The sequence below is a fragment of the Ovis canadensis genome, chromosome 3 (genome assembly GCF_042477335.2).
Source record: "Ovis canadensis isolate MfBH-ARS-UI-01 breed Bighorn chromosome 3, ARS-UI_OviCan_v2, whole genome shotgun sequence".
Taxonomy (NCBI): Eukaryota; Metazoa; Chordata; class Mammalia; order Artiodactyla; family Bovidae; genus Ovis; species Ovis canadensis.
This window is the reverse complement of record NC_091247.1, coordinates 162,945,777-162,969,622: the sequence shown is the minus strand read 5'-3', so window position 1 is coordinate 162,969,622 and position 23,846 is coordinate 162,945,777. Positions and strand designations below refer to the sequence as shown.

General features: G+C 34.6%; 1 protein-coding gene across 9 annotated transcripts in view; it reads left to right on the top strand.

Annotated features, from left to right (window-relative positions):
* The window catches only part of USP15 (ubiquitin specific peptidase 15), a 128,182-nt gene extending 110,786 nt beyond the window's left edge, over nucleotides 1–17,396 (top strand). For 6 of the 9 annotated variants that reach the window (XM_069584772.1, XM_069584771.1, XM_069584774.1 and 3 more), the window contains 11 exons: nucleotides 1,936–2,019; nucleotides 2,110–2,204; nucleotides 2,302–2,493; nucleotides 3,201–3,316; nucleotides 3,499–3,771; nucleotides 4,157–4,227; nucleotides 4,571–4,686; nucleotides 5,293–5,442; nucleotides 7,346–7,449; nucleotides 13,133–13,221; nucleotides 16,932–17,396. In XM_069584772.1, the coding sequence (XP_069440873.1) occupies nucleotides 1,936–2,019; nucleotides 2,110–2,204; nucleotides 2,302–2,493; nucleotides 3,201–3,316; nucleotides 3,499–3,771; nucleotides 4,157–4,227; nucleotides 4,571–4,686; nucleotides 5,293–5,442; nucleotides 7,346–7,449; nucleotides 13,133–13,221; nucleotides 16,932–17,114 (1,473 nt within the window). In that variant the 3' untranslated portion in view covers nucleotides 17,115–17,396. Of the gene's footprint in view, nucleotides 1–1,935; nucleotides 2,020–2,109; nucleotides 2,205–2,301; nucleotides 2,494–3,200; nucleotides 3,317–3,498; nucleotides 3,772–4,156; nucleotides 4,228–4,554; nucleotides 4,687–5,292; nucleotides 5,443–7,345; nucleotides 7,450–13,132; nucleotides 13,222–16,931 lie in introns of those variants that run through there. The other 3 variants (XR_011255965.1, XR_011255964.1, XR_011255966.1) reach the window with 2 other exon arrangements.
* The last annotated feature ends 6,450 nt before the right edge of the window (nucleotides 17,397–23,846 follow it).

Sequence of the window (23,846 nt, the reverse complement as noted above, 5' to 3'; positions counted from 1 at the left end):
TGAAAAATGAAAAGGGCTGTATTAATAATTATACCAGGACATCAGGTTAACCCAGGACTGGCCAAAGCAAACTGGGATATATTGTCACCTAATCTAAGGAGAGCATATAGAATCAAGAAGGCTAAAGATAAAAGCCTGAAGGATTACACTAGAGGGTTAGTTCTTTCCTCAAGAAGATTTGACCAAGGCATTAGAAAAGAACAAGATGTAGTTGTGTACAGGGAAAGGAAGATTTTGAAGGAGGCAGTGGTCAGCAGTCTTGCTACAGAGAGATAATAAAATAAAGACTGATAAAGACTTAGTTAAATGGTAGCCTTGAAGAGGTGAGGACAAGAGCCAGGAGTGGATTAATAAGTGAATGGGAGATAAGTTACAAGAGTGTAGACATTATTTTTAACAAGGCTATTTATAAAGCAGAAGAGAAAGGGAGAAAATTAATGGAGAATTATTAAAAAGCAGTGAGAGATCAATTTGTTTTTTGAGACATTTCTGATTTTATAAGAGTTAAAAAGTAAAGTGAAAGTGTTAGTTGCTCACTTGTGTCCAACTCTTCACAGCCCCACAGACTGTAGCCCACTAGGCTCCTCTGTCCATGGAATTCTCCAGGCAAGAATACTGGTGTGGGTAGCCATTTCCTTCTCCAAGAGATCTTCCCATCCCAGGGATAGAACCTGGATCTTCTGCATTTCAGGTGGATTCTTTACTGTCTGAGCCACCAAGATAAAATGAAATAAAGGATAATTGCCGAGTTTATGTTCTAGAGGAGTCAGAAGAGAATATACAGATGACAGGATTCGTCTTTTTGTTTGTTTTAAACTGCAAAGCATTTTTTTAAATCGTTTCCATCTTTTTAAGCCACTTTTAGAATGAGAAGAGTACCACCTGATTCCCTTTCCTTGTATCAAAAGAGAGAAAAGGACATTTTAGACTCACATTGACAGGGGGCTTCCTGGTGGCTCAGAGGTTAAAGCGTCCGCCTGCAATGTGGGAGACCTGGGTTCGATCCCTGGGTTGGGAAGATCCCCTGGAGAAGGAAATGGCAACCCGCTCCAGTATTCTTGCCTGGAGAATCCCATGGACAGAGGAGCCTGGTGGGCTACAGTCCACGGGGTTGCAAAGAGTCAGACACAACTGAGTGACTTCACTTTCACTCTACAGGGGAAACAGTAAGTTGGAGATTTTCCTATCACCTAGGCTGTTTTCTCACTCAAATAGATATTCCGCGGCTAGTGAGAGGAGTAGTGGTGAAATAGGAAGCCTAAGAAATGATGACAATTTTAAATAGTTATTGAGAGAAATATGAGAATAAGCAAATAAAGGAGACACAGAAGAATTTCTGGCTAGTTTTGAAGGATCCTTTGAGATTAGACACTGAGTTTGTAGTACACCAGTCTATAAAGTTGGGCAATTTACTCCAGCATATCTAAACAACTCTAAGAAAGTATAGCAAGAATAAAACTGAATAGCTGAATAATAAAGTAGTTAAAGTTTTTGCAGTAGAATGGTTGAAGGGATGAATCATGGGGCTGGAAGGGCATGGAGATATTAAGGAGCCAATGGAAAAAACTGAGAGTTAAAAGGACTAGATATCTCAATGCAAGCCAAGAATAGGAAAGAATGGGTTTCCAGGAAAAGTAAATATGTTTAGACAATTAAGAGTTTAAGATATCAGAGGTGGAAAAGGAGATGGCAAGTTCTGAGACGTGAACCATGGTTAAATGCAAGTGTGGGCCTTTGAATTGAGCAGTGAAGGAATAATAAGGCTAAGATAAACTGTCCACATGGACTTTGTCACCCAGGACAATGGCAAGATTGGAAACAGACACTGTGAGCCAAATGCCAAGTGAGTGTAAGGAAGCAACCAGGTTAGTCTTAACTAGTGAGTATTTTTTCCAAAGTAATAAAGTCATTGCAATTTTCTTTTTTGTTTTTTAGTATAAAGTGGTTGTCCCTAAAATTGGAAACATACTTGATCTTTGTACAGCATTGTCTCTTTTGTCAGGAGTACCTGCAGATAAGGTAGGATGTTTCTGGGTTTAAAGTATGTAAGTTGGAGTTTAGTTTTTCACTGTTGTAAACCCTGCTTAATAGAAATTTATTTCCTTTTAGATGATAGTTACTGATATATACAATCATAGATTTCACAGAATATTTGCAATGGATGAAAATCTTAGTAGTATTATGGAACGTGATGATATTTATGTGTAAGTATGAAATTCATTGCACAAATATTTCTTGAGAAAAAATTGAAAGGAAATATCATAAAATTTCCAAAGTTTACAGTCAGTTTCATCCTTGCAGGTTTGAGATTAACATAAATAGGACAGAAGATACAGAGCATGTGATTATTCCTGTTTGCCTGAGAGAAAAATTTAGACACTCAAGTTACACCCACCATACTGGTTCTTCACTTTTTGGGCAGCCTTTTCTTATGGCTGTTCCACGGAACAATACTGAAGATAAACTTTATAATCTTTTGCTTGTGAGAATGTGGTAAGTCCCAAACAGTTCTACATTAACCTAATAAAATATTAAATAGCTAATAAAAGCAAACATGCAAGGTACTATCAGAATATAATTAGTTATCTATATTATCTTTGTTTAGACAGGTAGCAGTGTGAGAAATCAAATTATAGGCTAATCCAGTTTCTTGATCATGTGAAACACTTCACTGAGATAATTTCAAATACAGGAAGCATAAATTCTCATAGTTGTTTTACACTAAAAGTTTATAGTTGGAAGAAAATAGTTTATCATGTATGCACTTTGAAATCATAACAAATGTCTTATGCTTCATTTCTTTATACACAGTGCTCAAACTGATAACAAGAACTCATAATAATAAATAGTTTTATTTAAAAAGATAAGCTTTTATGGTTCTTTCTTTTGTAAGGCAACATCTTTTTCAGTTGAACCTTGGTTTGAATTAGAGTAATCAAGAATGCCATTTACTCCCTTTCTTTTATCTGTTATAACTGACATATTTAGTATTCTTACTTACATACCTGTTTTAATTATTATAGTCCCATAACCCATACGTAAAGATCACATTACAATCTCGTAAGTGATCTTAGCGGTACTATCTACTTGAGGATCTTTATAAAATAATTTAAAGTTTTATTTTATTGAAAGAATGGAAAACTTTTCTAAGTTTTTACCTTAGTAGAACTGAACCTGTTTGATTTCTGATTTTATTTCAGCCGATACGTCAAAATATCTACTGACACCGAAGACACTGAAGGATCCCTACACTGCTGTAAGGACCAAAATATTAATGGGAATGGCCCAAATGGCATCCATGAAGAAGGGTCACCAAGTAAGATTTATGTATTAAATTGTAAAATTTTCTCTTGGGTTATTGTTGCAGAGGGCAATTAAGAGGATGAGGATTAAGGAACTTAACAATATCTGCAAGCCTGGGGGGAAAAATGTTCATATCAATAAGTATTAATAATGTAGCATTGGGTTTGTATAAAGATTTCTAATATCTAATATTAGGTGAAATGGAAACAGATGAGCCAGATGATGAATCCAGTCAGGATCAAGAACTGCCCTCCGAGAATGAGAACAGTCAGTCTGAAGATTCAGTTGGAGGAGATAACGATTCTGAAAATGGATTATGTACTGAAGAGACTTGCAGAGGTCAACTCACGGGACACAAAAAGCGATTGTTTACATTCCAGTTCAACAACTTAGGCAATACTGATATCAACTACATCAAAGATGATACCAGGCATATAAGATTTGATGATAGGCAGCTTAGGTTAGATGGTAAGTATTTGTGGAAAATGACTTAAACACTAAACTTGACCGAAATGTGTTGGGGTGGGTTTTTTTTTTTTTTGAGGTGAAACCTTGAAATTCAACACTGTCCTGAGAAGTAACATTTACTTATCTATCTACATATTTAAATGAAAAACCTTCATTTCTAAGTATACTAAAACATATCAGTGTGTATTAAATAAAGATTGGACTTACGCTTAAGTTTTGTAAAATATTTTAATGGCTTGTAAACAGCAAATTACCCTGATCACCTTGTACAGCAATCTCTCTCTTCTGCTGTATATCTTAAAATGTATTATTTTATATCTTAAAATATATTAACTCAATACAGCATATTAAATCTTAAAGAAAAAAAATATGTTTTCCACCTTAGAAAGGTCTTTCCTTGCTTTGGATTGGGATCCTGATTTGAAAAAAAGATATTTTGATGAAAATGCTGCTGAGGTAAGTCATTGCTCATTCCTTCTTTCTCTCTTCCATATTGATAACTCTGTTTGGTTACACTTTTTTTCTTCTACCAAATATGTTTATTTTGCAATTTTAAAAATAGTTATATCTTAAAATAGAAAAGGTTCATCTTCTTTGAACCTGCTATTTAAACTTTCTGATTGTCCATATAGGTATGTATACAGAAAATGTTAGAAATACTGTAAATCTCAGCTGAAATAAGCTTTTGATTTATTTGAGAACATTTAGGAGTTTTTCATGACTATTCATAGTAATATGATATCACTAAAATGAGTTTTGTTTCATTTGTTTTCTTAACTCAAGAAATACTTCTCTTTAGGATTTTGAAAAACATGAAAGTGTGGAATACAAACCTCCTAAAAAACCCTTTGTGAAATTAAAAGATTGCATTGAGCTTTTTACAACAAAAGAAAAGCTAGGTGCTGAAGATCCTTGGTAAGAGACAAAATTAAATAATTGTTTCTAATTATTTTTTAAGGATATATACTGAGGTATGTGCTACATCAAATTGAAAAAGTAATAGTTAAATTCCCTTTGATATTTTAAACAAGCGTTTGTTTATATGCTTACAACATATTAAGAATGAAAATGTCTTTAAAAGTGTTATAATGTTAAGTTTTAATCTTGTTTTAGTATATTTTCCATAATAGCCATTTTACTATGAATAATTCATTTTAGTTACATTTTTCCAGGAACTTTTAGCTGTGGAGGTATTCCAACAGAAGCTTTTTTAGGAAAATCACAATATGTTCTGTGTTGTTACTAATTTGAGTCCAGAAAGTCTCAAGATTTTTCTAATACCTTTATTTCAGCACAGTTTTGCTACATCCATGTTTTTTTAGCTTACTAAAATGTAAATAATCTAGCCCTCGTTACTTCTTTGAATACTTATTTACATACTCATTTTCAATTGTTAACTCTATTTGAAAAATGTATTGATTAAAAATAACAAGTTCCTGTCAGTCTGTTACATAGTAGGCATTTCCTGATATTACCTCTGACGATATCTCTAATAAGCTTTAAATATTTCTCTATATTTAGGTATTGTCCCAATTGTAAAGAACATCAGCAAGCCACAAAGAAATTGGATTTATGGTCTCTGCCTCCAGTACTTGTGGTGCATCTCAAGCGATTTTCTTATAGTCGATACATGAGAGACAAGTTGGATACTTTAGTTGATTTTCCTATCAAGTAAGTTCTGATTGAGCTTAATTAACATTGGGCACCTCTAACTTTTTTTAACATCACTCCCAGATTATAGGTGTTTTTTTGTTTATTTTTACACATAGTTGACTTTAAATATTATGTGGTTTCAGGTGTATGGTATAGTGATTTGATATCTTTATACATTACACAGCATACAAAGTTACTATAATATTAGCTGTACTTTCTGTGCTGTACATTAAGTCCTTTTGACTTATTGTATATCTAAATCCCTTTCACCTATTTTACCCATCCCCCCACCCGTCTTCCCCTTTGGCAACCACGAGATTGTTCTCTGTATCTGTGAGTCTGTTTCTACTGTGTTATATTTGTTGATTTGTTTTGTTTTAGATCCAGTCTCAGTTTTTGAGTGTATTTTTGGGGTTGTTCTAGCAATTTGTATGGATTAGTAACAATTTTTATTCCTTTTCTTAAGAGATCTTTCAAGGACAAAGAGAAAATACATTTTTAAAAAAAAGTAAAACTCATTTTACGTTACATTATCTTTTGAGTTCACTGGCCCTGTTTGTAAATCTACGATACTTCATGGGATTTTAGTGATTTTGTTTTCATCATTAATCCTCCATTCTTCCTAAGTGCATTTTTAGAAAGACTAACGTGGAAACTGAACAGTGGAGTTGTTTAGAAGGCAGGTGATGCAGTAGAGGAGTGAGTCATCCTGTTGTCACCTTTTGCTTTTCTTATTTCAGTGTCTGTAGTAAGTCATCCTATTTGTAAAAATATGCAAAGAAGTCTACATACAGCATTTCAGTAGTCTGTTTTTATTCTTTCATTAAAATCATTGAGAATTCAGATAGACAAAAAGGGAATAATGTATCTTCATTCACGGGAGTCCAGGAAGGACTTCATTACGCCCTATTTTGTAAAAAGACCATGCTGCTCTCCCATTTTCCTGAAGAAAAAATTGGCAGTATTCTTTCATATTTCATAATATTGGTATACCAGATTTACTTACTACAGTTTATAAGTAAACAGATACTGAAGGCAGGTGTTGTATGTGTGTGCAGAGGTGACTAGAAGGAAATAGATGATGTACTGAAAACATTCTCTGGATTGCTTATTCTAATCCATGTTTATAAATTTAAAATTGAAAATGTTTTGTAATTATAGAATAAAAATGCTTATTTTCTCTTTAATAAAATTATGAGCCATCAAGCTTTTCAAGAACAGCATTTTGAAAATATGAGTAAAAGAACAAACAAAAGTAATGATAAGCTAAATCTATTAGAGATCTATTTGAAATTTAGAATCATTCTTGCTTTTTAATTATACAAATACAAAAAGAATAATCAGAAAAAAATAAACTATAAAATGGTCATATTCCAGTTTTGTGTGTGATAAATTATAAACAGCTGGTTGCATTTCAGAGAATGTTACTCATTTAGGATGCATAGGTCATCAAAACCTGGAATCATAGAATAGATATTGGGGTTATATTTAAATATATTTTATATTCAAATTAGGATAAAATTTCTAAGAAAGTGTTTTTTCACTGTCCCTTTATTCTTCCTTAAATAATTTCTGAAAATGACTTTAAAAAAGAACCCACGTGATAAATGGTGATGTCTATATTTCCTCTTATACTAAGAAATGTATTAGCATGAAAATACGAATCTGAAAACAAACGATCAGTGGAGAATTTTTTAATTCTCAATCCCTAAGAAAATTTTTGCTGAAACACTCAAATCTCAAGGGTATTTATATAATTTTATAGTTATTTGGCTCTTAGTAATTTCTTTAATTAGATATGTATGTGTGTGTGTGTGTATGTATAGGAGTATATTTAAATGAGAGTCAAACAACACTGAAGAGTAGAATTTCATTACATTTAGGGGAAACATAAAATTAACTTGATCTCTTTTTTAAACAGTGATTTGGATATGTCAGAATTCCTAATTAATCCAAATGCAGGTCCTTGCCGCTATAATTTGATTGCTGTTTCCAACCACTATGGAGGAATGGGAGGAGGACACTGTAAGTTGATAATTTACCTTTTTACTAAAGTCTTGATGTTTAATAACGCCAGACTTTTTTCCTTAAAATATTACTTCTTAAAAGAAAAATGTGAGATGTGTCTTACACAGTAGATATTGTGTCTGCATCAGTAGATATTGATTAATGAATCAATCAGCTTTTGAACCTCTTTTTCTTTTTTTAACATTAAGAGAAGAGGATTGAGTTAATCATACTCCTCAGTTAAGAGCACTGGAAATCACTGGTCCATTCAGGGCTCCTGTCCTTCGCCTTCTCCTCCTTCCCTTTCTAACATGTTTGTTGTATGTGCTCTCACAAATCACACATCATTGTTAATTTATGTGTTTGTTACTCTGCTGTAGAGTTTACTCTTCTCTCTTGACACTTAAGACTTCTGCATATTACTTTGTGTCAATTTAATCCATTGCTTCTAACCACTCATGGCCTACATCTACCATATTCTCTCTTTTCACTTCATGGTGGACATCCAGATTAACTTTAACTTTCTACCACCTCAAGAACAATAAACATCATTGTTTTTAGTCTCCTATGTGAGAATTTCTTTGAGCTACATACCCAGATGTAAGATTGCTGGGTTAGAGTAAAGTACTGTGAGACGGCACTCCAGGATGATTATTCCAGTCTGTGCTCTCCAGTTGATGGGTTTTTCTGAAGAACCATCTTTGCATTTGGGGGTAAACCCTATTCATTAAATATTTTTTTAATATACTCAGTTGGATTTGATTAGCTGATTTTGTTTAGGATTAAATAAAATTTAATTCATATCTGAAATGATATTGTAATTTTTTTTTAATTGCTCTTACTTTCAGTTTCAGTTCAGTTGCTCAATCGTGTCTGACTCTTTGCGATCCCATGAACTGCAGCACGCCAGGCCTCCCTATCCAAAACCAACTCCCAGAGTTTACCCAAACTCATGTCCATTGACTCGGTGATGCAATCCGTCCATCTCATCCTCTCTCATCCCCTTCTCCTCCCACCTTCAATCTTTCTCAGCATCAGGGTCTTTTCAAATGAGTCAGCTGTTTGCATTGGTGGCCAAAATATTGATGTTTCAGCTTCAACATCAGTCCTTCCAGTGAACACCCAGAACTGATCTCCTTTAGGATGGACTGATTGGATCTCCTTGCAGTCAAAGGGACTCTCAAGAGTCTTCTCCAACACCACAGTTCAAAAGCATCAGGTCTTCTGCACTCAACTTTCTTTATAGTCCAACTCTCGTATCCATACATGACCACTGGAAAAACCATAGCCTTGACTAGACGGACCTTTGTTGGCAAAGTCTTTGCTTTTTAATATGCTGTCTAGATTGGTCATAACTTTCCTTCCAAGGAATAAGAGTCTTTTAGTTTCATGGCCACAATCACCATCTGCAGTGATTTTGGAGCCCCAAAAAATACAGCCACTGTTTCCACTGTTTGCCCATCTATTTGCTATGAAGTGATGAGACCGGATGCCATGATCTTCGTTTTCTGAATGTTGAGCTTTAAGCCAGCTTTTTCACTCTCCTCTTTCACTGTCATCAAGAGGCTCTTAGGTTCTTCTTCACTTTCTGCCATAAGGGTGGTGTCATCTGCATATCTGAGGTGATTGATATTTCTCCCAGCAATCTTGATTCCAGCTTGTGCTTCTTCCAGCCCAGCCTTTCTCATGATGTGCTCTGCATAGAAGTTAAATAAGCAGGGTGACAATATACACCCTTGACATACTACTTTTCCTATTTGGAACCAGTTTGTTCCATGTCCAGTTCTAACTGTTGCTTCCTGACCTGCATATAGGTTTCTCAAGAGGCAGGTCAGGTGGTCTGGTATTCCCATCTCTTTCAGAATTTTCCACAGTTTCTTGTGATCCACACAGTCAGAGGCTTTGGCATAGTCAATGAAGCAGAAATAAATGTTTTTCTGGAACTCTCTTGCTTTTTCCATGATCCAGCGGATGTTGGCAATTTGATCTCTGGTTCCTCTGCCTTTTCTAAAACCAGCTTGAACATCTGGAAGTTCACGGTTCATGTATTGCTGAAGCCTGGCTTGGAGAATTTTGAGCATTACTTTACTAGTGTGTGAGATGAGTGCAATTGTGTGGTAGTTTGAGCATTCTTTGGCATTGCCTTTCTTTAGGATTGGAATGAAAACTGACCTTTTCCAGTCCTGTGGCCACTGCTGAGTTTTCCAAATTTGCTGACATATTAAGTGCAGCAGTTTCACAGCATCATCTTTCAGGATTTGAAATAGCTCCACTGGAATTCCATCACCTCCACTAGCTTTGTTTGTCGTGATGCTTTCTAAGGCCCACTTGACTTTGCATTCCAGGATGTCTGGCTCTAGGGGAGTGTGAGTGATCACACCATCATGATTATCTGGGTTGTGAAGATCTTTTTTGTACAGTTCTTCTGTGTATTCTTGCCATCTCTTCTTAATATCTTCTGCTTCCATTCTGTCCGTACCATTTCTGTCCTTTATTGAGCTCATCTTTGCATGAAATGTTCCCTTGGTATCTCTAATTTTCTTGAAGAGATCTCTAGTCTTTCCCATTCTACTGTTTTCCTCTATTTTTTTCACTAATCTTTGAGGAAGGCTTTATCTCTTCTTGCTATTCTTTGGAACTCTGCATTCAAATGGCTATATCTTTCTTTTCTCCTTTGCTTTTCGCTTCTTTTCTTTTCACAGCCATTTGTAAGGCCTCCTCAGACAGCCATTTTGCTTTTTTGCATTTCTTTTTCTTGGAGATGGTCTTGATCCCTGTCTCCTGCACAGTGTCATGAACCTCCATCCATAGTTCATCAGTCACTCTATGAGATCTAGTCTAATCTATTTTTCACTTCCACTGTTTAGTCATAAGGGATTTGATTTAAGTCATACCTGAATGGTCTAGTGGTTTTCCCCACTTTCTTCAATTTAAGTTTGAATTTGGAATCAAGATTATGACCTAGTCTAATGAAACAGACTAGGACACTTTACCGTTTTATGTTTCCTGAAGCAGCTAGTATAATATAAGAATTAACTGGTAATGAAAGTTTAGTAGAATTCATCCAATAAAACTATCTGGACTTCTCAGCCATAAATTATTCTATTTATATCATGTTTATTGATTTTCTTTTTCCAGAGTGTATACATATTGACATTCTCCATTTTGCTTAAAATGTGTATTTCCCAATTTATTTGAGAATAGTTGTTTATAATACTCTTATGCTATATTTTTGTCCCTTGTTCTTTTCCGTCTTTGGAAAGAATAGACTCTATTTTTTTACGTTTTTCTTTTTGTTACACATGGTATGTATTCTATCTTGTTGATTTCTCCTCTTGTCCTTGGTATAGTTTTCCTCTGGTTACTTTGAGTTTGCTCTTTTATTCTTTCTTCAGTTTCTTGGGTTGCATGCTTAACTTTGTTTTCTTTCTTTTCCCTCTGTTGAAGGCTATAATTAAAGCTATAAGTTTTCCTTTATATACTCTTCATCACTATTTCATAAATTTTTAACTGTAGTCTTCTTTTTGAATTCTGTGTATGGTATTAGTTTCCTGTATAATTTTCTGAATATCACAAGATTATCTCATGTGCTTTTTCAAGTATATGTTTTTTGTAAAGCTCTCCTTTTTTTCTTAATTTTATTTTATAGCAATTAGGGCCATTATCTATATTAACCCTAGAAGTATTAAGGCTTTCATGTAGCTTAATACATGGACTGCTCCTTAAATGTTTATGTACTTTAAAAGCGTATATATTCCCCATTCACACACAGAGTTCTCTATTTCTATTACAGTTAATCTTATTAGTTGTATTTAAATCATTACTATTTCTGATTATTTTTGATGTTCATTCTTTTTCTAAGATGAATTTGTCAGGACTACTACTAAAATGATGATTTATCTGTTTCATCTAACAGTTTTATTAGTTGTTTTGCTTTATTAGTTGCATTTATGTTTAAAATGGGTAGCCCTTCTTTTATCCATTGTTCTTTTTTACCTGAGTTTGATACTCGTTTTTCATTTTGTCTTTTTCTCAGAATTACAAATATTAGTTTAGCTTTCTTTTGATACCACCATTTACTTTGCAAACTCTGTGCCTTTTTGTTAGATGTGTCTCTTTTTTTTTTTGGAAGTCGCTCAGTCGTGTTCGACTCTTTGTGACCCCATGGACTATACAGTCCATGGAATTCCCCAGGCCAGAATACTGGAGTGAGTTGCCTTTTCCTTCCCAAGGGGATCTTCCCAACCCAGGGATTGAACCCAGGTCTCCAGCATTGCAGGTGGATTCTTTACCAGCTAAAACACCAGTTCAGTTCCGTTCAGTCGCTCAGTCGTGTCCGACTCTTTGTGACCCCATGAATCACAGCACACCAGGCCTCCCTGTCCATCACCAACTCCCGGAGTTCACTCAGACTCACGTCCATCAAGTCAGTGATGCCATCCAGCCATCTCATCCTCTGCTGTCCCCTTCTCCTCCTCCCCCTCAACCTCTCCCAGCATCAGAGTCTTTTCCAATGAGTGAACTCTTCGCTTGAGGTGGCCAAAGGACTGGAGTTTCAGCTTCAGCATCATTCCTTCCAAAGAAATCCCAGGGCTGATCTCCTTCAGAATGGACTGGTTGGATCTCCTTGCAGTCCAAGGGACTCTCAAGAGTCTTCTCCAACACCACAGTTCAAAAGCATCAATTCTTCGGCGCTCAGTTTTCTTCACAGTCCAGCTCTCAAAACCCAATATTATTGTTAAATTTTGTCCTTTTAGTGTCAGACTTATTGATGTTTCTTTAAATTTGTAAATGTGGTGGACTTGATTTCAGATTGGCAAATTTACAACCCATAATGGGCTTCACTCAGAAGAATATTTTTAAGAGGAGTAGAACTATTTAGAAGACCAAATCTGTAGTGTCACTTTTTAAAAGTTATGACAGCAGATAATTGTTATGAATACATTTTGCAGCTTTATTTCTTCAGTTATTGGGTAGTTTATACAAAGTATGAGATAGGAAAAGTGGACATTTTTTTAAGTTAACGATAAAGCAAATCTTTCTGCAGATTAATTGGTCGCTTTTTACATTTCTCTTGCCCTGTACTTTAGTTAGAGTGGAAATGATTCTGATGTAAAAAATCAAAACAATACAGATCAGTGAGTTATAGTAAGTATTGTTGAAAAAATATTGGTCATAGAAGATTTAAATTTACACTTGAAAATTCAAACTTTGGAATCGTAAACAGAGCTGCATTTAAATCCTAACTCTGCTGCCTAACAGCTATACTCTTGGACAAATTAAAGTTCTCCTGATGCCTCACTTTCTTCATCTGTAAAATTAGAAGAATAGTAATGATAATACCTTCTTTATGAAATAATACAGCACTGGGCCCAATACAAATGCTAATCACCATTTATTGTCTTCAGTATTGTTATTCTCTGTATTAAAAAAATAATAAATATGTCCTGTATGTTCCTTGGATAAAAAAAAAAAGACTGGGATAGAAAGTATCATAGACTTCCAGGTTATAGAAATTATTCTGAAAACCTTTAAACATTGGAATCAGTTGAATATACGATAGATTGGCCTAATGTAGATGATTATCATGTAATTTTAATAGGTATTCCTTATATAGCCAATTTTAAAGTCATGAGGGAGTTCCTGCCCAGAAAACCACAGATCATTTAAGTGATAAAAGTATTTGTATTTTCTTCATTAGATACTGCTTTTGCAAAAAATAAAGATGATGGAAAATGGTACTACTTTGATGACAGTAGTGTCTCAACTGCATCTGAAGACCAGATTGTGGTAAGTGTGTATTTTAATCTTGAAGCTCAAGGAATCGATAAAAGGGGCCCATGAAGCACTATAGTCTATATTCTAGCAGTTCTAATAGTTGAGAGACTCGTTCTTATTTAAAGATACGTAAAATTGTCCTCTAAGTGGAGATCGGTCTTCTAAATTTGTCCACTAGCAGAAGCATAAGTTGAACGTGAAAACTTTTCTGGTAGTGCTCAACATGAAAACTGGACTTTTCTAATGAAAATATTAAATTCTCCCCTGAACAATAGGCTCAGACATTCTAGACATTGGCTAAAGTCAGAATGCTAAAATAGAAAAATAAAAAACTTTTAAGGGCCTTGCCATACCTGAGATATTTAAAGAAAAGTCTTATCCTTTATGACAATTATGTATTCAAACTCTCAAAATGATATAGATAAAACAAATTACAAAATTTTCAGAATTAACCCTGTGTATTTGTCTGATGTTTTCTGAATAGTAGAAAAATTAGGAAGTTACATCTGCTCACACTTGCATCAGCTTGTCAGCCATAACTGAAGCAAAAATAGTGGCATTTGCTTTGTTCCCCATCAGAGCACATTTTTATTATCAAATATTGATTGACAGTGTTGGTTAAATCGTGTCCAACTCTTATGACCCCACGGACTCTAGCCTGCCAGGCTTCTCATTTTCCAGGCAAAAATACTGGAGTGGGTTGCCATTTCCTTCTCCAGGGGTCTTCCTGACCCAGGGATCAAACTCACGCCTCCTACATTATAGATGGTCTCCCGCTTTGCAGGTGGATGCTTTATTGCTGAGCCACCAGGGTAGCCTCTATTGATTGATGAATAGATAAGGTGACTAATAATGTTCTAAGAAGAAAACTGAGGCTTGCTTGATAAGAATTTATTATTCTATAAATTTTGCCTTTATAAATTTTACTTATTGATCACAGTATTTACAAAGAATGAGAAATGCAGTATTTCCTCATGTGATGATCTTTCCTATACAGAGGTTTTCTGTAGATGGGGGAAGCACTGATTGCTTTACTTTATTTCCCGGTGTAAATTATGTATTCCTTGAGGGCAGAGACTAGCTTTTTGTTTTGTTTTAGTTTATAATGCTTTAAAAGTCTTCAACTTAAATTGTTCAGTTTAATCAATTAATAAGCTTCTGAGCCCAGTTACTGGCATAGTTTTAATCAGTTATTGTATACATAGATAGGAAGTTATTTTGAGTTGTTTATAGATGTTTTATATTTTTATCACCTGTTTGTACACATGATTTATATACATACATACCATTGCTTATCTCCCTATAGCTACAGCAAAGAACAAAAAGAGACTTTTGAAGTCTTAGTATATTTTAAAATGTGTTTATGCTTAAGTTAACTACATTTTTGATTTATATTTAGACTTCTAATTTCATATCATATCCCTCATTTTTCAGTTCTGTTCTCTTCTTTAGTCTCCCAACCAAAACCCTGAAGTTGCCTACATCCTCCTTCAAAGTCTATTTGACAACACTGCCCTAATCTTGGTTTCAAATAAATATCTTGTTTATATACAGTATGTGAATTTGATGTTACCTTACATTTTAACAGTAATAATTCTTCATTTAGTCAACAAGTGTTTGAATACATTCTGTATACAACACTATTCTACACAAAGTTGAAAGTGAAAGTGTTAATCGCTCAGTCCTGTAGCTCACCAGGCTCCTCTGACCATGAGATTTCCCAGGCAACAATATTGGAGTGGGTAGCAGTAGCCATTCCAGTCTCCAGGGTATCTTCCTTACCCAGGGTTCGAACCTGAGTCTCCTGCATTATGGGCAGATTCTTTACCATCTGAGCCACCAGGGAAGCCAAAAAAGACAGCTATCTCTAATGTCAAGATGCTTACAATCTATAGGTGACAGAGACATGAACTGACAATTATATATGATAATTACTGTTAAATATCTTGACTGTATAGATTGAGGCAGCTGTCTCAACTGATTGGAGTGTAAGGAAACAGAACCAGTGCAGGGAAGTTTACATAGAGAAAGGAGTGTTTGATCTGAGTCTGCAAATACGAATAGTGGTAAATTAGACAAAAGAACCAAAACCAAAGACATTCTTTGCAAAAAGAACAGTAGCTATGAAAGCAAGGCTGTGTGGCAGAATATACCATTTAGCTAAGGGAACAGCAAATAATATGGTGTTCCTGAAACAAAAGACTCGTTAGGAAGGTAGAGCAGAAATTAAACTGGGGCTAAATTTGGTACTCAGATCATGAAAGATGTGTTCTTTGTTGTTTTGATCTTTTCTTAAAGTCTGTGAGAAGTGTTGAGTGGTTGTTAACTAATAGAAGAATATTATTAAATTTCCATCTTAACATGTTTTGATAACACTTTAGAAGACAGATTGGAGGGCACCCAGTAAAGAAGCCCAAAGGCCATTATTCAGCCTTCAGAGGAAAGGAGGCTGTCCTGAAATTTAAGCCACAAGAGCTTCTAAAGTTAAATCAGTGGTAGTAAGTATATAGACAGGGGAGAATGGATTTGTGAGCTCCTTAATGGATAGAAATACTAGAACTTGATTAAGATTACATGTAAATATAGAGAGGGGAGGGAGATGATGACTCTTACTTTAACATTTACTAAGATAGTAAGAAAATTTGCTGTGAAATTGATACCTGTAGAATAGCTTTGTGGAAATTTCCATTAGGTAGTTGGACTAATTGGACTAGAGTTCAGGGGTGAGAACTGGCTTAAGTTATGAATTTGAATTGTCTGTCTTAGGTAGCATTTAAAACCATAGGTTTGAATGAGTCACCTATGGGAAGATACATATTCAGAAGAGCAGTGAGCTGAGGACTGAAAACATGATTTTTTTTTTTTACTTTAAGTCAGGATTTAATGAGCCCACAGGAAAATCAGAAGAAACTGTAGAGATGAAGCATCTAAGGAAAAGTAGTGTAACAGAAGCCAAAAATGCTTTAATGCAGGAGAAAGAGTAAAGCATTAAATGCCACCAAAAGATTGGCTAAAAAAGGCACCCATTTAATTTGTTTATGAGAGGTTTTTGAGCCTGGTGAAAGGCATTTCATTACAGTGGTTGCAGTAATCACACTGAATTGAGAAGTGTGCATGAGAGTAAATGACGAATATTAGATTTTCTGTAGACCCCAGCCTGGCTGTGAGGAAGAATAAGAGATATATGGCAGCTAGAAAAGGAATGGAGAGGAATTTATGGTGGGAGAAGACTTAAGTATTTTTTATGCCAAAAAAGTCTGGTAGATAAGAACTCATTAAAGATACACAGTGATGATTGATGGAGCAGTATCCTTAAGATGGTAAGAAAAGTTGGAATCTAGAACAAATACAGAATGAAGCTGTTACTATTAGAAAGACACTTGCCTTGTCCTTAGAGACAAGAGGAAAGAAGGCATAGAATTCTATTTCATGTTAGAGTAAGAAGGTGGGTCTGTGATATGGTTGCACTGATTTATCTGTCCAGCTAACTTAGAATAAATGTTAAATCCAGTGACCATTCTTCCTTTATAAATAGAAGTCATACTATTGATATAGTTAATAAATTTTAATAGTTAATAATTTTAGTAACCTCCATTTGACCATGTGTGGTTTTCTTGATTTATGTCCTATCATCAAAATTGGTTATCAGCTAAAAATTCATTCTATATTTAATGTGATCTTTGAGAATCATAACCAAAAACTTTCTTTGTTTGTTTTAACAGTCCAAAGCAGCATATGTACTCTTCTACCAGAGACAAGACACTTTCAGTGGAACTGGCTTTTTCCCCCTTGACAGAGAAACTAAAGGTGCTTCAGCTGCCACAGGCATCCCATTAGAAAGTGATGAAGATAGCAATGATAATGACAATGATATAGAAAACGAGAACTGTATGCACACTAACTAATGAAAGTCCTAGAAGCCATAAAAGAGAGACTTTCCTGCTGGTGGTGTCTGTTGAAATGATGAAGTTACCCACCGCATTAAACAAAAGTCTGAGATGGGGAGTTTCAGATCACTGAATGTAAATCCTTTATCAGATTTTAACTTGTGCAGTACTTGAAGTGAAACACAATGAAAACTTTAACAGAAATTGTCTCTTAATACATTTACAGTCTTGTATTTACAAGCTAAATATATATAGGAAATCACAATAAATCCCTTTTAAGTTTGCTGCTGTTTTGATGAATTATGTTTCTTTAATTTTTTGGATGTGAGTTAATTGATGACAAATGTTAAATTTGTGGATGTTGGTCATTTATTTTGCTCAGATAATAACTGCAAGAAATCTATGGCTGAACTTAGTTCTTGGATAATCTAGTTCATGTGCATTAGGCTGCCACATATACTACTGTGATAATGAGCTGCAGTGTCAGTGTGGCATAAATACTACAGTAGTATTCTTGGAAAACCAAATTTTCAAATCTTTACCTGGTAATCAGTGTGGGCCTGTTATAAAACTAAATCATGATACAAGAAGCAGTCTTGAAAAAGTTATTTCCTTTTGTAGTATCATAAAAAAACAGAATATTATGTTCATCTTACTACTACTGTAGAAACAGGTTCTAGACTTCACACTTCATCGAAAGTCACTTTTCAGTTAAATGTAAGTATTTTTCACTGCTGTTGGGATCTATTCCTTAGATATTCAAATTCTTTTTGACTTCTTTAAATTTAAATGCGTATCTTTAAATCTGATGTTGGTCCAAAATTAAAATTTTGGCTGTCTGTTTTTCTCTACCCCATTTTTTGGTAATTTGGCAACTTTTAGCTCTCCTATTGTAATATAAAGACAAATTTAATAGTATTCTGTATCCATAGTAATGATTGCATCAAGCTTAGATGAGAAATTTTTTTCTGGCCTTTAAATTACTAATGGACAATTGGCTTTAAAGGTAGGTCTGTTAACTTTCTTTGTATGTTCCTGATGGAATTCACCATAGCCTTACAGCTTTTCTCAGAAGGGAACTTGTTACAAGAGAATTGGCATTGCATGTTCCAGAGTCAGAACCTGTACAGTATATAAAACATACAGACCTTGAATTTGATTTTAGTTCACCACATTCAAGGATCCAGGATGCCAAAAATATGTGTGAACATTTGAAACATTTTTCATTTGCTGCTTTTTCCCCTTTGATCTAGTTGAAAGAATGTATTGTCAATTGGCATACAATACTGCCTTTAATAGAAAATAAATGCTGGGGCACGTTTCACATATCGACTACCTGAGAAATTGCTATGTGTCCCACTATTATTAAAGCAAAAAGTATAATGTTCTTCACTTGAACTAATCAAATACAATAGATTATAAATTGTGTATTGTAAATAAAAGTTCACTCTGTGAGTGCACATTTTGGTAAATTATTTATTTATGTTAGCATTTAAACGTGAAAGAAAAAATGCATTTAACCAGGATAAATGAGGTATGTTGATCATGGCTTTGCTTTATACCTTAATATTAAAGCTGGTTTTTCATCCTGGTATTTTTAAAGCTGTTTTGGGTTTTTCCTTTTTATTCTTTCCTTTTCTTTTTCTTTCTTTCTTTCTTTTTTTTTTTTTTAATGTAAACTAACCTCCTGCATGACAGAGGTTAAAATTTTGTCTGCACTTGAGTTCACTTGAGTTTACATTTGAAATGTGCATGTTTATTTATACAGATTTCAATAAAGCTATTCAAGGCCTTATTTAGTCTTTTATTTCTTACTCTGAATCTTTTAATAAAAGTCCCCTATTTTATGGTCAGTGACCATGTGCTCTACTTTTTAGTTATATAGTTAAAAAGGAAAACATGTTGTAGTGAGGTAAATCTTACTGTTAAGGACATGTTTTAAAGTTGACTTTTTCAGTTTAAATATTCATTGAGCAACTGTTTGTACACCTACTAGAGTCTTGAGATTTAGCAGTAAACAAATATCCCAGCACCCAGAGAGCTTTCAGGCTTTCTCCTACCTACCAACTAGTAAAACTTTATTTCCATTTTTCTGAGGTTTAAAGAAAAGACAATTTTTTTTTAATAGCTCTAGGTTGTAGTTTCTACCCTAATTGTGTGTTTTTAAAAAGAAAATGATGTTAATAAAATTACTGAATTTGTCAAATGGCATTTTCTGCTGCAAAAAATAAACTCTTAAAAATAGTGCAAAGGGTATTCCATACTCTAAAAGTAGGTATCCGTAGGTAGTACAGGGTCATAGGAATATATCCAATCTAGAATTCGTCTTCTAGCCTAGATACTTAGTAATCATGTGGCTTTAAATTTAATCTCTCCTGGTCTGTCTCTTCACCTGTAAAATAATGATGATAATAGCGTTTATTCAGCACTTACCATAGACCAGGTACTATATTAAAGAGTTAGATGTATTAACTCATATAATTCCACAATAGCTGTGAGGTAGGGACATCGATCCTCCCCATTTCTCATACGGAGAAACAAGGATACAAAGCAGTTCACGCTGTTGCTATGTGGTGGATATTATGCGATGGCCAATATTCTATCCTCAGATGTACTATCTCCCACTAGTTTTAGTGTCTGACTCATAGGATTGTTTGGAGCTCAAACGAGATAATGTGTTTTATAGGAAGTGCTTTGTAAAGGGTGTAGGATACTCACTGATGTTTTCAGTCTAAATAGAAAGTCATCTTGAAGTCTTATAACTTTGCTCCCAAAAGTATCTTCAGGTGACTATTTGAGAATTGAATAAGAAAAATACCATCTGGAGTATTGACTTACGATTCCCCTTTGAAATTAACTTCATTCAACTCACATACATTTATTACAATTTTAATTAAATTTTAAATATTAATATAATGACATTTCCCAGATACAACCCTGATTCTCAGGACTTTTTTCATTCGCCTGTGACTTAGTTTTAATTAATGTCTGTGAAAAAGCTGCAGCCTGATGCTTTACTTAAATCTCTTGCTTTCTCTTATAATCTGTGTTCTTTTAGTGGCCCTATGTTTGTCCTTGCTTTTCTAGCAACTAGATATAAAGACACACAAAACATTGATTGGGGCATGAAAAGAAATTAGTTAAAGGCCAAAACCATTGATACAGTATAAGGCAGTGCTTTTTCACCAGTTAATTTCCGAGGTGGGGACATCTTATGAGAAATAAGCCAGGAAACTAAGACCTGTTGTCTCCTTCAGTGGCTTACAAAAGTGGGGAAGAGGAGAAGGGTTACTAGGGGTGGGGAGCATGCTAGTAGGAACATTTCATCCTAGAGAATGTACTGTCTCTTGACACTATCACTGGTGCATCGTGATAATAAAAAGTAAGCCAACTTTTAGTCTATTTTATTCTCTTTTAAGTATTTGCAGACAATCCATTTCATTACTGCCTGCTTCCTATCCTCCCTACTTGTATGTATGCTTCTGATCTTTGCTTGTGTGGTATAGATGAGCACGTTCTCTCCAGGTTAGTCTTTAAAATGTGGAAAATTCTTGTATACTAGGAAGGAAACAGAGGTCTTTAAAATCTCAGAAGGAAAGGAAAATAAATTTTATTTCTGAAGCCAAAGAAAAATAGTGAAAGTCTTTGCTCATATTTTCTACTCTACAATAAAATAACTTTTAAAATTGTATTTGAAACAGCTTCTCTTGAAAAAATACTTACGTTGATAACTCACAAGTACTTTTTTTTAAGCGTCAGAGGATAAAGAAAGGGAGAAAGAGTGTATTTATATTCTTGCTGACTAATATTAAGTTGCAGAGCTATATACTCTATGGTTTCATTATCAGATTTTTTAAAATAAATATGCATAATTTTTCTTGTAAACATTCTAAGTTGGGGCATTTCAATTCAATATGTATGTTTTTCTTATGTTTAATTCTTATTTACTGTATATTAAAGCAAAAGAATTTTGAAGTAGCTCAGATAATGCTTTTATTTAAAACTGGATTAAGTATATTCAAATTTTTATCTACATAGAATAGGTTTTTAAATATCAGAATTGGGAAGATGAAATGTTTATGGTAAAATTTCAGATATTAATCAAGCTTTATTTGAACTGATGATGGGGTAAAGAGTTTTTAAATGGATATAAAACAGACAGTACAAAAATTATTTTTGGCAAATATATGCGTTGGGAAACATATTCACCCTACACCATACCTTGGTCTAATTATAACCTGCTTTACCTTGGGAAGCCTGGAAATTGCCAAGATAGTGAAAGAAAAAGACTGAGTTATTAAGGGAATCTAGAAAGGGGATAAACCATTCAGGGAAAATCAAGAGTTGACATAAAGTTGTGATCTAGAGTCTCAAAGGATAGATAGAAAAAATCAGCCAAATGGATTTGGATTTTTTTTCCTAGAAATGCATGTTAAATATGATCATACAAAGCAGCTAAAAATACAGCTATCTCTTTGGAAATTGTTCTTTTAAATGGAAATGCTGTAAAAAAATAAGATTGCACATTTTCAATATGCACAAAATCAAATATTTAAAATGTTTAAATTGCTTTGGTAGTTAACTGTTCAACTGTAGAAAATCATGGTTGAAGTTGGTGCTCACTTGCTCGAAGATTTCCCTCATATCAGGAACTTATAGCTTGTTTTATATAGTTTGATGAAACAAAATAGTTTCATTTGCTGTGACTTTTAAGTCCATTGCTAGCTGGAGTTAAATCTACATACATAAAAGTAAAACAATAAATATGGAAACATCCCAACAGTCTTTTCCCATAATGTGTATTCTTCCATTTTTCTTGGTAATGACAAATTCTTTACATTTCCCAAACTGTTGTTTTAAGCCTTGACTATCACCTTGTTTTTTAACTCGTAGTTAAAATCTTGCAGGGTTCTTAAACTCTGTAACATCTCAAACGAAGTTTCTGATTAAAACGTATTTTGCTTTTCTTTTAGAATTTCTGAAGGAATATTGTAGGTTAACAGGCATTGTAGCTCCTCATTCCTCCTCTGTTTATTGACTGTTAGGTATGCTAGGTTTTGGATAGTTCACACTAAAGTGTTCTGCTTAGTCCAGCGTTACATGTATGCCTTCACTCCTTCATCTGGCCTGCTTTCTTCTCACCTTGAGTTCTTCCTGTAATGAAAGTGAAAAGTGTTAGTCACTCAGTCGCATCCGACTCTGACCCCATGGACCGCAGCCCACCAGGCTCCTCTGTCCATGGAATTCTGCAGCCAAGAATACTGGAGTGGGTAAGTAGCAATGTATTTCATTCTCTCTAGTGAAATTCATTTTTCTTTCATTTTCTCATATCACTAGAGAATATTCATATCCATATTCATATCTTTTCATTATATGAAGTGGGCAACTTTTAAACTCCCTTGAGTTCATAAGAATTAATCTTGTCATTGCTCATGAAAGACTTCTTCAATAGAAGGCACAAATCCAGCTTTTGAAGTCATTGTTACTTATTTTTAGCAAAAGAATAGGAGGATGGGTCAAATTAATATCTGTTTTTTCCTTTTTTTTTTTTATGTTCTCCTAGCTCCTCTAAAAAGACTTGGAGCAGAAGTCTTAGTGTGATGGTAAGCTTGAAAATTAAAATTTCATTGTGGATACTAGAATCCAGTTACATGCTAACCAATAGGATTTTTAAAGCTACTTATGAGCATAACCATTTTACAATAGAACCTTTTTCTCTGCCTTCAGCAGTCATGGATTATGTTGTCTTTTTTCCTAAATTTCATTAGTATCTAAAATCATTTGAGTAAAGATAACCAACCTCCAACGGTTGTGACTTTTATTGTTCAGATATATTTATGTACAATTAAAAGAATTTTAACCAGTATTAAATAACTGCATGTCGTGGCAGACTAAGATACAGCATCTCCTTGTTTGAAAATATAAACGTACAGTCAGATCCACTCACCAGGATCATGTCTTCCGGTCACCAGTCCCTTCCTACTCCAGTCCATTCTCTATTCTGCTGCCAGAGTGAGTCCATTTAAAAAAAAAAAAGCCAGATTCTGTTCCTCTCTTCAGCCTAAAATCCTCCTCCAAACTGTCTATGAATAAAAGAGGGGGTTGAAAAATAGACTCAGAAGTTTAATCACCTGTGTTTTGGGCCTACCACTTTTCTATAAGTCTTGTTATCTCTCTGATTCTCAATTTACAAAGTAGAGCAACTCCAGAATGTCCATCTAGGAGTGCTTGGGAGGATCAGTTTGCCTAGAAGGAAGTGTGAGATTTTAAAACTGCATGTTTGCTTAGCAAGCACATGGTTTTTCTTGGAATGCAGTTTACTGTGGTAGAGGGCTATGAATTTGTGTAGAGGGCTATGAATTTGTGAGGAAACCAAACTCATCTCCCTGAACCATCCACTCTTGGCACTGAATATTACCCTTAGTTCAGTTCAGTCGCTCAGTTGTGCCCAACTCTTTGTGACCCCATGGACCCCAGCACACCAGGCCTCCCTGTCCATCACCAACTCCCGGAGTTTATTCAAACTCATGTCCATTGAGTCGGTGACGCCATCCAACCATTTCATCCTCTGTCGTCCCCTTCTCCTCCCACCTTCAGTCTTTCCCAACATCAGAGTCTTTTCCAATAAGTGAGTTCTTTGTATCAGGTGGCCAAAGTATTGGAGTTTCAGCGTCAGCATCAGTCCTTCCAATGAATATTCAGGACTGATTTCTTTTAGGTTGGACTAGTTGGATCTCCATGCAGTTCAAG